General features: G+C 42.1%; 1 protein-coding gene across 1 annotated transcript in view; it reads left to right on the top strand.

Moving 5' to 3' along the window:
* LOC108896974 (SZT2 subunit of KICSTOR complex) overlaps positions 1-12,554 on the top strand; it is a 95,294-nt gene that overhangs the window by 16,776 nt on the left and 65,964 nt on the right. Inside the window, 15 exon segments of the mRNA XM_051077216.1 lie at positions 437-605; positions 802-919; positions 1,721-1,834; positions 2,020-2,223; positions 2,408-2,505; positions 3,355-3,493; positions 3,593-3,910; positions 4,337-4,538; positions 8,261-8,388; positions 8,875-9,142; positions 10,000-10,171; positions 10,315-10,407; positions 10,607-10,685; positions 11,340-11,630; positions 11,897-12,032. Coding sequence (XP_050933173.1) covers positions 437-605; positions 802-919; positions 1,721-1,834; positions 2,020-2,223; positions 2,408-2,505; positions 3,355-3,493; positions 3,593-3,910; positions 4,337-4,538; positions 8,261-8,388; positions 8,875-9,142; positions 10,000-10,171; positions 10,315-10,407; positions 10,607-10,685; positions 11,340-11,630; positions 11,897-12,032 — 2,529 coding nt within the window.

The raw sequence follows: 12,554 nt of genomic DNA, 5'->3' as shown, positions 1-12,554 counted from the left end.
TAGCTAAGTAACCTGCTAGCAATACTGGAAGATGACATGCTCCTTCTTATCTCTGTCAGCAAAGCTCTGATTGGTTGACAACACAACATTTGATCTATTTCATCGACTGAACAAATCAAGTCAGTTTTATTTACCTAGGACAGAATCACAGTACAAATGATCTGAAGGCTCTTTTCATATAGAGCAGGTCTAGACTGTACTTTATATGATTATATTTACAAAATGAGACCCAACAGTTCCCACCATGAGCAGCATTAGGTGACATTGGAGGCTGAAACCGATGTTGGTCAACCTGAGTCTGGTTCAAATGTTCAAACATGTGTGCTGTGATTCTGGGGTCTGAAGTGAGACCAGAAAGACATTTCATACAGGTTTGGTTGAGCTGTAAAGGGACATCTGTTAATCCTGCTGTCTTTCGTACTTCATGGGACTCCAGCTTCTCCACTGATGATGACAATGACACAGAGGTGGAGGCTGTAGACATGGACACAGAGCTGAACCTTGTGACAGAGTGCTGGGTAGAACCACAGAGTGGCACAGTGATGAACTGCATGGACCAGCATCGCCACTTCCAAGGCCTCAAGTACCAGGAGATTCCACAAGCAGTGTGTATAACTATCTTATACAGCAGCTAGTCCCAGAGTGATAGTCTGTCCACAGTCTGGGAGTAACAGTGTAAATCTCTGTAAAGACAAATATCTTTACTGTAGTGTGTTGTCACAAAAATGATCTGTGTGTAAGGTTATTTGTATTTAAGAAGTATAAAATTGTGTTAAATAGTGATCCACTGTGTTGTTATAGATCTTCCCAAGGGATCTGGCCTGTATGTCCACCATGATGACCTTTGAATATTTGAGCCAATTGTGTCAGAATAAGGACCAGGTCTGCTCACTACCAGCTGGACTGAGGGATGTGAGAGGTAATACAAACAGGTTTTTATTTCCTGCTCCTTGGTTACTGCAAACCCTAAATGTACCTTTCCACAGCACCACACCACTCCCCCTGCTCTACTAGAAATACTGTTCTCACTGACTCATTTTTACTTGCTTCCAGTTTTCCATTTTTTTTTAGTGTTCTCAGTGAAACAGATGCACAGATGCTTTACATTAAAAGCCTTCAAGCAGCTCAGAGGGTGTAATGCTCCGTTTTTCTTGGCAGGCTTTTAATGTTAGAATCACCAGGAGGCAAATGCACATCCAAACATTGGATCTGACAGTGTTGAGGGTGTGAACATGTGTCTTGTAAAGGGACGACTGATGATGACCTCTCACTACCGAGTGGTCACACACAGCCCATATAAGCTGGTTTACCAATTATCAGAACATAAGCAGTACATACATGTTTTCACATTATTCAGTATGTGAGGTGTTCTCATAGATGTCAAGTCCAGTTATTTAATGTGGGAGGAAGTGTTGGGCTTTATTTACAATTCATTTAATAAAAAAAGCACATTAATTAGTAAATGAAAACAGCATATCTGTTCCATCCACTCAGCAGAGTCAACTAAAAAGTAATATTTTAAAAATAGAGTCTTACTACTCGTGAGCATAGGTCAACAAATAGACATATGGCTGAGTGTGTATGTGTTGACTAATAATCACTAATACTTATCCCCTGCTGCTACTGGCTGTCAAATTGTGCATCCTCTGTAATATAAAATGTGTGTATTGCCCTGTTGGAAAGGTGTAGTCTCAGTGACTGGGATTCTCTGTGTGTGCAGGAGAAGCTCTGGCCTCTGAGGACAGCATTCACATGGTTCCTTTTCAGTTTGACCTCATTCAGCTGCTCCCAAAATGCCAGCAGGTTGAACTCTTCTTCCTCACATTCAGTACAGGTACTGTGCTCATACAGTATAGCTGCACAGTGTACTTCAGCAATAAGAACAATACACATCCATCATGAAATAAATTGTTGTTCTATTGCACTGTAGAGTGGTTAAATCTGGGAAAGTAAAGGAAAAACCAGGGAATACTTCCTTGTTCCTTGTTGTCATGTGTGTCTTCATCTTTTTGTCCTCAGTGGTGGAGAATGAGGAGCAGATTCACAGCTCCTCCTGTCTTCCCAATGAGCTCCTGCTCAGCCTCTTCCACAGCAGCCTGGAGCATGAGCTCAGTGACAGAGAGATCCCATTAGCTGACAGCGACCACATCGCCTTCATGCACCACATTTTAGAACGAGACCGAGACGGCCATGTCGCTCCTTTCTCTTTACCTGTTATTAAAGGTCAGTACATGTGTCCACATCTCATCTCAGCTCTTCTTTTAACCAGTGTATGTGACTTTGTGAAAGGTTTATTTCCCTATTTAGGTGGTGACATATGTCTTGTGGTATTCAGGTTTATCAGATACAGAGAGATGTTCTTTGTCTCTTCCAATGTTTCTACCTCTTATGTTTTGTATTTTGTCAGAGGAGTGTGTGAAGCCTCCTGACAGACAGGACACTATGACATCATTCCACACCACTGGCAGCAGCAAAGAGGTGATGGGCTCCACCAGCACTTTACAGGTAATCCCATTCATTAAAACAAGCACACTCAAGTCTTAAGCCTAGTAGGTCTAAAGTTAGACTAGTGAGCACAGTACTGTATTTTCATGACTGTATATATTTTGCAGCAGACAGTCAGCCCCACCTGGCATCAGATGTGTACCATGTGCTTTCATTAGCAAAGAGTCTGGGCATGTGTAGCTATTGCTACATAGACTCCTCTCCAGCCGAGAGCAATGAAAACGCCATTTACCTTTATCATAGAATAATGATAAATAACAGTAGTAACTGAGGGTTGTCATGCATTAATCCAGAATTATATTCATTTCAAAGTTCCCATAGAATGCCACTGAAGCCACACTTTGGGCTTTGCCCCATTGCCACAAATGACCTTGTTACGGTTAAAAAAAACACACATCTACCTGAGCATCTAATCTGAAAGGGAACTCTGGGTCTAATATCATAGGGTTTGGGGCAGAATTTTACATAGAGGCTTCCTAAGATGCAGAATTATCTAATTCATCACTACAACAGAGTCATGTCATTCTCACCGCTTATTAAACACTCTGATACTGGAGTTAATAATTAATTCCAGCTGGTACTGTGCAAGCTTCTGTCAAAGATACTGAATTCTTCTTGATGTATCATGAACTACTGGAAGGTTTTGTAACTCAAACAACACAAAATCAGAAATTAAGTCCTGTTTCTAATACATGCCAGTTTGAGTGGATCTCTGGATGTTGAAATAAGATTATTTTAGTATAGTTTTCAACTGGAAATCTGCAGTTGGACCTGTGACAGGAGCTACATGTATATGTGCTGCTCCTTTAATGAGCGTTCACAACTACAGCAATGAACACGTCTCCACAGAGTTTCAGTAATGCAGACCTCGTAGATGAAGAGCCCTTGCTGGTGGAGAGCAGCTGCTCTACGCCACAGTGGAGGTGCTACGCCAAGTACATCAGCCCACAGCAGATCCTCCTTACCTTCCTCCCTGCTTCTTTCACAGGTAAACCCTCGGTTTTCTTTGGTGTAAGTGCATCTCTGGGTTTGAAACACATTCTCAAAATGCAAAAAGTTAAATGTGCATACTGTATTCGTTTTGCAGATGTTCTGATGTTGATGACCACAGGGCTGGAGACAGAGCCTCAGAGTACCATTAGCATGCAGGAGGATGACACTCTGACTCCCAGCAACAAATCCCAGGCCGACACCCTGTCTGGCTCCACCAGTGGGCCAGAGAGGTCTGAGTCCAGCCTCAGTTTGGTCAGTAAACTGCAAAGGAGCTCCAGCAGTGGACATTTTACCACCAGGTCCCCTGGGCTGTCGCCTCAGTCTGAGGGCCAGATGTGGCCTGCTGACTCACCGATCCTGGACCAGGACAACTGGGAAGTGTCAGAGACAGAGAATGGGATCCCAGTCTCAGGTCAGTCCAATGCTCTCGTCCAGGGTTCTAGTTAAACTAAAGAGAGATAAGAAAACATTCCCCACACCATTACACCACCACCAGCAGCCTGGACTGTTGACACAGGGCAGGTTGGGTCCTTGACCCTACCATCTGCTGCCTCAGCAGAAATCCTGGATCCATCAGACCAGGCTACGTGTTTCCAGTTTTGGTCTTGGAGGTCCTGGGTCCACTGCAGCCTCCTGACCTGTATCTGTAGGATTTTATTCATTTCACTGCTGCTGCATGATTGGCTGATTGGATAAGTGCATGAATTAGCAGGTGTACAGGTGTTCCTAATAAAATGCTCAGTGAGTGTAGGACAAAGGAAGTTGCTATCAACATAATGTATTTTTCACATTAAGGGCTTCATGAAAATAATTAAATCTACTTTTCTAAATCTTCCAGATGTGGGAGAAAAAGAGGGAGTCCAGTTCTCTGAACCCCAGAAGGCAGATCTGCACTTCAGCAGGCAGGTTTCCCAGCAGAGCACCAGTGATAACAGCCAACTGAAGTGTCCGGTCTACGTCTACAACTGCTCTCTGGAGCACCTAAAGGAGCAACTGGTACATCCCAGCTCCAGCCGCCAGCCCAGGGACATTTTTTTCAGGTACTGAGCTCACCTGTAGGAAGACAACGGCACGGTCTAAACACTGAAAGTAAGACAACTGGTATCCATGTGAGAAAGATGTCAAGGAATGACCGTGATAATGTGGGTCATAGATTTTAGATTTTGATCAGTGCTGTGAGGTTTAATCTCCAGATATAATGTCTTTCAAACAGCAGTCCACGTTCTGTGATCAGCTGGGGTTGTACAGCCAATTCCTAAATGACACACTCATAAGAAAGTAAACAGAACTGAGCTTTCCAGGGAGAATTAGACATTATTGCAATTTCACTGTCTTTTTAACATTAATTATTAAAGGATAATTCCAGTTTAATACAACTTTGGGCCTATTTTTGTAGCTTTGACAGTCAGTCTTATCAGTAAGAATAATGTTGTACTCACCTTAGGTCATCCTGAGACAATAGTGACATCACCTGAAAGAAGTCAGGCTGGTCTAGGAACAGTAACCTAACTCATGCAGCAGATAATATGTGGATGTGTACATACAGTGACAACTAACAGTAGAGCTTTAGATCAGAGCCTTGGTGGCTTAACTACTGTACATCACCATGATCGAAAGAGTGTGTGGGGTATGTGTTCCAGTCAAAGGAGTAGGTTACAGGCTTTGTTTCATTTGTGTGCACAAATAAAGTCGGCAATAGTTCTAAAATTACAGTAAATGTATTTTTCTCAATATCCATATCTTACATTATCTGGAATTTGAATTGAGGTACTGTCAGAGGAACCATACTTCATCACATGACACAGCACAAAGAAACAGAGCTAACTGAGTTATCATGTGGAAGGAGCTGCTGGATCCAGAGGTAGTGTCACCACTTTATATTATACAGTCTGGTCCATGTTCCTCAACATAGAAACAACTATGCTGATTGTGTAAGTATAAGCTTAAGCTTCTAATGACTATGACTGTGTGATTTGAAGTTTTGTACCAAAATTCACCTCAGGGAGTCAGATTCAGTTTTTGTACTTTTGACTTCTGCTCAGTGAACCAGGCTTTTTCTAACGCACCAAAATGTCTTTTGTACTGATGATTTAACAAGGAGCGTTTCACTGCCATCTGAGCAGGGCAGGTACTTGTGCTGCTGATGTTGTTGTTAGCTAAAACTGTCTGATCCCCCGGACTGAACCTGTCAAAGTTTGGTGTAATCAAATTGCTGTGTTCCCAGGCTTCAGCAGTCACTTTGGTGAGTACAGTGTTATCATAACCAATGCAGATGACTGACGAAGCTACATAAAGAAGAGCCAAGTTGTAAATAGACTGGTTTATCCTTGAATTGAATCATTTCCTCACCACTGTATGACATAACTGACCTGTTGTTTTTGTCAGAAGTAAGTTGCAGGCCAGTTGTTAACGTGTGTCTCTGGTTGTCTTTGGGTGAGAATAGAGCTCAAGATGCTGAGTCCTGGGAGATGTATCAGCAGATGAAGTTCAGGTAGCACTGCTCGATTCTGTTTCTCTGCTCTCCTTCCCTCTCTGCTGAGGTGCTGCTCAGCTTATAGAGGACTCTGAGAACTTAGGACGCACTTGTCTTCTGTAGAGTGGGAGTGTTGCTTTTCTAATACTGAAGGCTCCAAAGCCATCTGTCCGTGCTTCCTCCTCAGGCTTGTGTTGCTACACACACACACACACACACACACACACACACACAAACAAACAGGCATATGCTTTAGGTGCACTGCTGCCACACACTGAGTGCAACAGACAGTTAGTCCCTGTTGACACTTGTCATTGTTAGAGTAAAACAGATCCAAACTCTCTAAAGTATTATGCAGGGAAGAGCATGTATGTGCATAATCCACTCAGAATGCTTTGCTGTTGACTTGCCTTGTGCAGTGAGTGTGGAGTGCTGGCTTATGTCACTGGTAAATAAACCAGTTGTATATCTGTCACTGTTATGAGTTCACAGTTAAAGATCTGTTGTCATTGCTGCAACAAGAAGTCATTTTAACCAGGGAGTCAGGAAACATGAAAGAGGCTTTCTCTTATCACACCACAGGATAAAAACAAATATAAAGGAAGCTTCAGATGTAGGGATGCCTGTGTTTGTGCTGGTAGTTGTCCCATCAGCCATGTCCCCACTGGGACACAGCCTTTTGTGGTCACAGTGCAGGGTTGCAGGGTGGGACTTGACAGCCACAAAAATATGTACCTGACTTTTATTTTTTAATATAGAAAACAAACTAAACATATTGATTCATCCATCTATGCTGATACCAGATAAACAACAAACAAACAAGTCTCTGAGCACCACACAGAGAATTAACAGGCATAATACAATACTATCATATGAATAGTACATTATAATATTATGTCAGTTAATATAGGACAGATATCATGATGCTTTGTATTGTTGGTTTACCTGCAGCAGGATCACATTACAGCACATTAGTCTTTTGATACAGAGGCACAGGAAATTCTTTCTTCTCTGGAGACATTTTAACATGGGAACTGTATTTATGTCGCTGCCCCCCCCCCCCGGCAGATGATAGTGATGGCCCATGTGTACGGAGTCTGGACTGTGCCACCACAATAGTTAAAGACTTTTGTACAGTTTAATTTGATCAAGTTTAAAGGATCAAGGCTTTTAAAATGGACTTCTCACTGTATTTCTTAAAGTCATAATGAGGTAAAAAGTCAACGTTAAAACAGGAGACTCCTTTTGGTTTGATTGTGACATGTTACATAAACACTATAGACACAGTTAATTCAAATCTTTATTTTTTATTTTAGTTTGGAACTTCATTTGAATTTCAGTTTTCATCTTTAAAAGACATGAACAAAAAACTGAATTATTATTTAGCTAATTGAAATACTAGTATTATGTTTTTACAGTGTAATATAATGAATTATTAAATGCACTAAATGAAACTAATTGTTTTATCCATCCATCCATTATCTATACCTCTTATTCATATGGAGCCATTCCCAGCTGACACTGGGTGAGAGGCAGGCTACACCCCGGACAGATCATCAGTCTGTCATAGATGAATTGTTTCAGCTTTTAAAAATGTATAACTTTATCGATAAATGTTAAACATTGTAAGTCAATCATTAGTCTGGTGGCACACTTCAGACTTGGTTCACCTGTACCTGTTGCTGTGTCTTTATCTGGTTCAGGGTTTATTTATTCAAAACATGATGAGTGTGGGCGACTGTTGCTCTGTTTATTGTTCTACAGTTGGTCCAGCTGTAGCTGTGCAGGTGATTGTATATGTTGCAGCACTTTGTCTTCAATGACCTTTGACTCCTTGCTGTTAGCTGGACAAAAACACTCTGCTGCAAAAGCACTATTTTTGGTAATCAAGGTCTTTTTCACCTGTGTCATGTCTCTGCCTTTTGTTCTCATAATGAATTGTTTCTAATACAAAGCTTCAAACGCATGCTGTGGAGGTTGAACTGTCCCTCACAGGCTTGTTGGCTTCTTTGACTTTGCTCACTGTAGGGGCGATCTGGGCTAGAGCTACCTAAATGCTTATGCAAAATGAAATGGAATCTATAAGTGGCTTTGTATATATCCACACAACCATAATCTCATATATGTTTCTGCACATATATGAGATTATGGTTGTGTGGATGAACATAAATCTACTGGAAAATATGAAATGAACTTTAAGTCCATGTGGGTTGATCAGATCCTTCATCAGTCTAACTGAACTCGTTTGTGTTCTGCCTGTGTGTTTGCTGTGCTGTTGTCCTCTGGCAGGTCACTGTCTCAAGACCGCAGCAGTCCATCCCCTTGGACTGACCTCCTGGCTCAGCCTCACAAACACAAGGAGCTGGCCAACTACTGCAACCTGCTGCAAGAACATTATCACCAGAGCTACGTCAAAGGTGACCTTTGTCCTCACCTCCACCCACCAACCTCCACCCACCCAGGAATTATTATTAACTATTGAAAATTGAAGAGTAAACATCCAAACTGTATTCTCTGCTGGCCCAGCCCAGTAATTACTGTATACTGTGATTCCTTTATGAAATCCTTAAAGAGGAAATGCTCTTTGTGCACTTCTTTACAGCACTGGAGGGAAAGGAAATCGTATAGACAGGGAGAGGTAAATGTACACACTGAAGCATATAATAATTGAGCCTGGACTTTATGAAGTCAATCTTGTGTTGCCTCAGTGTGTCATCCTGGACCCCATTCTTTTCTGTTTGGGCATGCTGCCATTGAGGTGAATTTATACTGAATTAGAAGTCAGGTTGGACAGTTAAGACAAAGCTATGCACAAAGTAAGTTTTTTTTCTAAATCCAAATGAAAGCCAGCAGCTGTGTGACTTGACAGCATCAGTCACTGATTTGCTCCCTGTGTTGGTCAGGTGTGTACCGCAGCCTGCAGCAGTCCTACAGCATCAGCTCCCAGGATGTCCTGATGGCCATGGACTACTGTGAAGAATCCCTGCAGGAGATCGATGTCACTTCCTTCCTGCAGACCCTCTGTGGACACATTAGAGTCTTCAGGGATCACAGTGAGATTCCAGGATGGAGAGGAAATCCAAAACATTCAAGGAGCCCTACCACCTTTATCATTGGAGAGGTTGAGGAGGAGCGAGCAGATGAGAGGGCTGCCATGACCTCTTTGTCCAGGTCAGACCAAGGACTCATCAGGATCAGATTAAATGATTGTGAACCTTATTTAAAAAAAAAAAAAAGAAGAAATAATGGAATCTAAATGTTTGACTCATTCAACCCTGGTGATGTTCTTTCTACAATGGAAATGAAACATTGTTTTAAGAAGTTTGTTCCAGCACTGAGTCAGTGGTTCTCACAAATGTGTTGAACTTGTAGGCTATGTATACATACATAAACAGTATATGCCCATATACGTCAGCGTCATTACAGTTCCATGTTCTGCTGGGAAACCTGGGGTCCGTCATTCATCTCGGTGTTACTTTGACACGAACCACCCAACTATGCTGTGGGATGGGTCCATGGAGGACCCAAAACATTCCTGCCAAATGTCCTGGTGCCAGACACCACAGGACATCACCAGAGGTCCCATGTCCATCCCCCAACAGGTCACAGCTGTTTTAGTGGTACGAGGGGGACCTACACAATATTTGGCAGGTCCCACAGGTGCTGGATCAGACTGGGATCTTGGGAGACTGGAGGCCAGGTCAACACCTTGGGCTCCTTGTTGTGTTTCTTGAGGCATTTCTGAGCAGTTGTATGTGGTGTGGTGGGAGCTGGGGAAGGCTCCTGACATTGGGGAGTGTTGTTGCCATGGAGGTGGTGTGCTTGGTCTACAACAGTGATTAGGTGGTGGTACGTGTCAAAGTAACATCCGGATGAATGAAGGAGCCGAGGTTTCCCAGCAGAACATTGGATAGTAACCAGATGATCAGTGTTCATCACTTCACCTGTCAGTGGTTTAATGTTGGGGCTTTGTACATGTTTTCTATCACCTAACACAGTCATTAATGTTGTGATATTTCTGCCAATAGTATTGAAATGGAGGATGCCAGTGAAGCTGAATCTAGAGGAAAGTTGTCTGCTCCCACATCTCCTCTGATCCTGGATGAGTCCAAGACAGCCGAAATCCCAGAGTTCCCTCTGACACTGCTTCAGACGCAGCCCAAGTGTGAAGTGTACCCAGATCTGCATAAAATCATACAGGTACTGTCTGTCTGTCTAAAAATGCTAATCTTCCACTTTTAATTTCACATCGTTATTCATTTCAATTACAGACTCCCCAGTGATCAGAGTTAATATCTTCAAGGTGAAACTGATGTTGAGATGTAAAATGAATCATTTGACAGGATAAATTCATGGGGATCGTGTCTCAGTATTTCAAAACTGTGCCCTCCAACCCGCACTACTTCTTCTACTGCCCACCATCATCAAAGAAAGAGGTGAGTTGACTGACTCTTCTTTTACATTTCCCTATGTCATTTTGTGTTTTGGCCAGACTGACTTTTCTTTGGTTTCATATCTCATTATTGGTCATGATGAAACTGAGTCAGAGATTATATACAGGAAAGGGAATGATTCTGGATTAACATCAGCTGGGGCTGACTGGATAAACATGTGGACTGTGGTTTGTCTCCTCAGGAGGACTCAGAGGAAGGTGAGACAGAAAGGAGACCCAGTGAGGAGTTGGTGTCAGAGGCAGAGCCGGCTACAGAGGACGGTGAGCATCTTTGAGTAATGTTCAGTTTTACTGAGGTGTTTGAAATATTTATCTCATGTATCTCTTATTGAAATATGAATGTTTTCTTAGCACATAGGGATATTTGTCATTTGTAACTCTGTCTGTGCTTTCACACAGTCGGTTCAACTGTTGATGCACATTCATTTATTCAGCAAAGTGCTTCACAGACCAACAACAAACCTAAATACAGAAAGAACTAAACATTATGGAAACACACACACATGTTGTTGACAATTATTATTTAGCCTTTTTTTAATAACTAAATGAATTTCTTTGTGGCATGAATTTCCCCACAGTATTAAAATCTCAACACACAAGTGGAGGTGTATTGCAATTCAGGGTTGTCCAGCAGGGGGCAGCACAGACCTGCCAAAACTAAATCCTCTGAACTGTTGTAAGTCTACATGAGGAGGTGGGAGCCCCCAAAGCTGTGACTGGACAGTTGCTCATTTTTCATTTTGACATGAACAGTGTGTCTCCACCTCAAAAGAGAAGAAGCTTCCTCTCACCTCCAAATAATGTGAATTGTATTTCACTTTATTTCTGTTTGATTTAGTTTCATTTAGTGATATGATAATGACCAGTTTATTGTGTGTGTGTGTGTGGTGTGTGTGTGTGTGTGTGTGTGTGTAGAAAATATGTCAGGCTGCTGCGTCATGACAGAGAGCGACACAGATTTGGTGGTAGAGTATGAGGAGCATCCAGGCACCAGCACTCACGGAGAGGGTGAAGACCAGTCCCTGTCAGACTCTAACACTGTCAACCAGGACCAGGACTCCTTCAGTATCCTGGAGGGAGACTCCCTGCTGGAGGCTGAGGGGCCACAGCTGGACATGCCACCGCTGTTTGTTCACGTCACATGTTCTGTCAATATGAAAAGCTGCCACGGCTCTATGCCCATACAAACGCTGCCCACCTGCCTTGGTGAGTACAGCCCCGCTGAACAGGGACACAGCATGTTCAGTCACACCAGTCGTGATGTGATGGTGATGTCTGGGTCCTTCTATATTTAAAGGCTTTAATTTTTTCACCATTCAAAAGTGTCAGTCTTTATTCATCAAAACAAAGATTTACCTAACTGTTGTTTCCATCTTTGTATGTATGTATGATTTAGTTGACATGTTGAAATTTTGCCATTGAGACATTTTTGCACTTTTGTTTCAGTGTTTACTCGAGTTTTGTGCTTGCAGGTGAGATTATTTCCTGCCTGGAGAATGCTGAGACCTTACAGTCTGTGGATCTGAATGAGCTCTCAGTTACATTAGATGTATTTGTCCTGACTCTGCCTCTGGAGATTGAAGCTATGGCTGATTTTCATCACAACAGGTGAGTCACAGTGTAAGAAAACAGGATTGTAATAGAATATAGGATGTGTTTTTGGACATAAAAATCTGAAGACCATTATCACATTGCAGTATTAAAGTTACTCTGTGGAGTTTTCTTGTAAACTAAGAAAGAAATCTGTGTACTCAGTAAAATGCATTGTGTATATCACTGTAGGCTAACAGATTCTTTATCACAAAGCATCAAATATTGTCAGAGAGCTCTGTGATGCTGCTAATAGTCAAAAACTCACTCATGAGTCATAGGTTACCTTTAACTTTAACTTAGCCAGTTATGTGTTGGATTATATTTGTTTACTTTAGCGCCATCCAGTGGTAGTATTCATATGAAATATATCAGAATCATTTGACAGATGCTGTAGTCACATGAAAACCCTACACATAGTAAGTTTGGTAAAGGTAGAGGGCATGTCTGAAGCAAACAAAATAAGAAAATGTTGTCAGTAACTGGTACAGTCCTCACACCCAGATGTCGTCTGATGAAATGATGATAATATGGTTTAAC

This window comes from Lates calcarifer, linkage group LG17, assembly GCF_001640805.2.
Source record: "Lates calcarifer isolate ASB-BC8 linkage group LG17, TLL_Latcal_v3, whole genome shotgun sequence".
NCBI lineage: Eukaryota > Metazoa > Chordata > Actinopteri > Centropomidae > Lates > Lates calcarifer.
The sequence above is the reverse complement of the archived record's forward strand: the minus strand, read 5'-3'. Positions and strand labels throughout refer to the sequence as shown.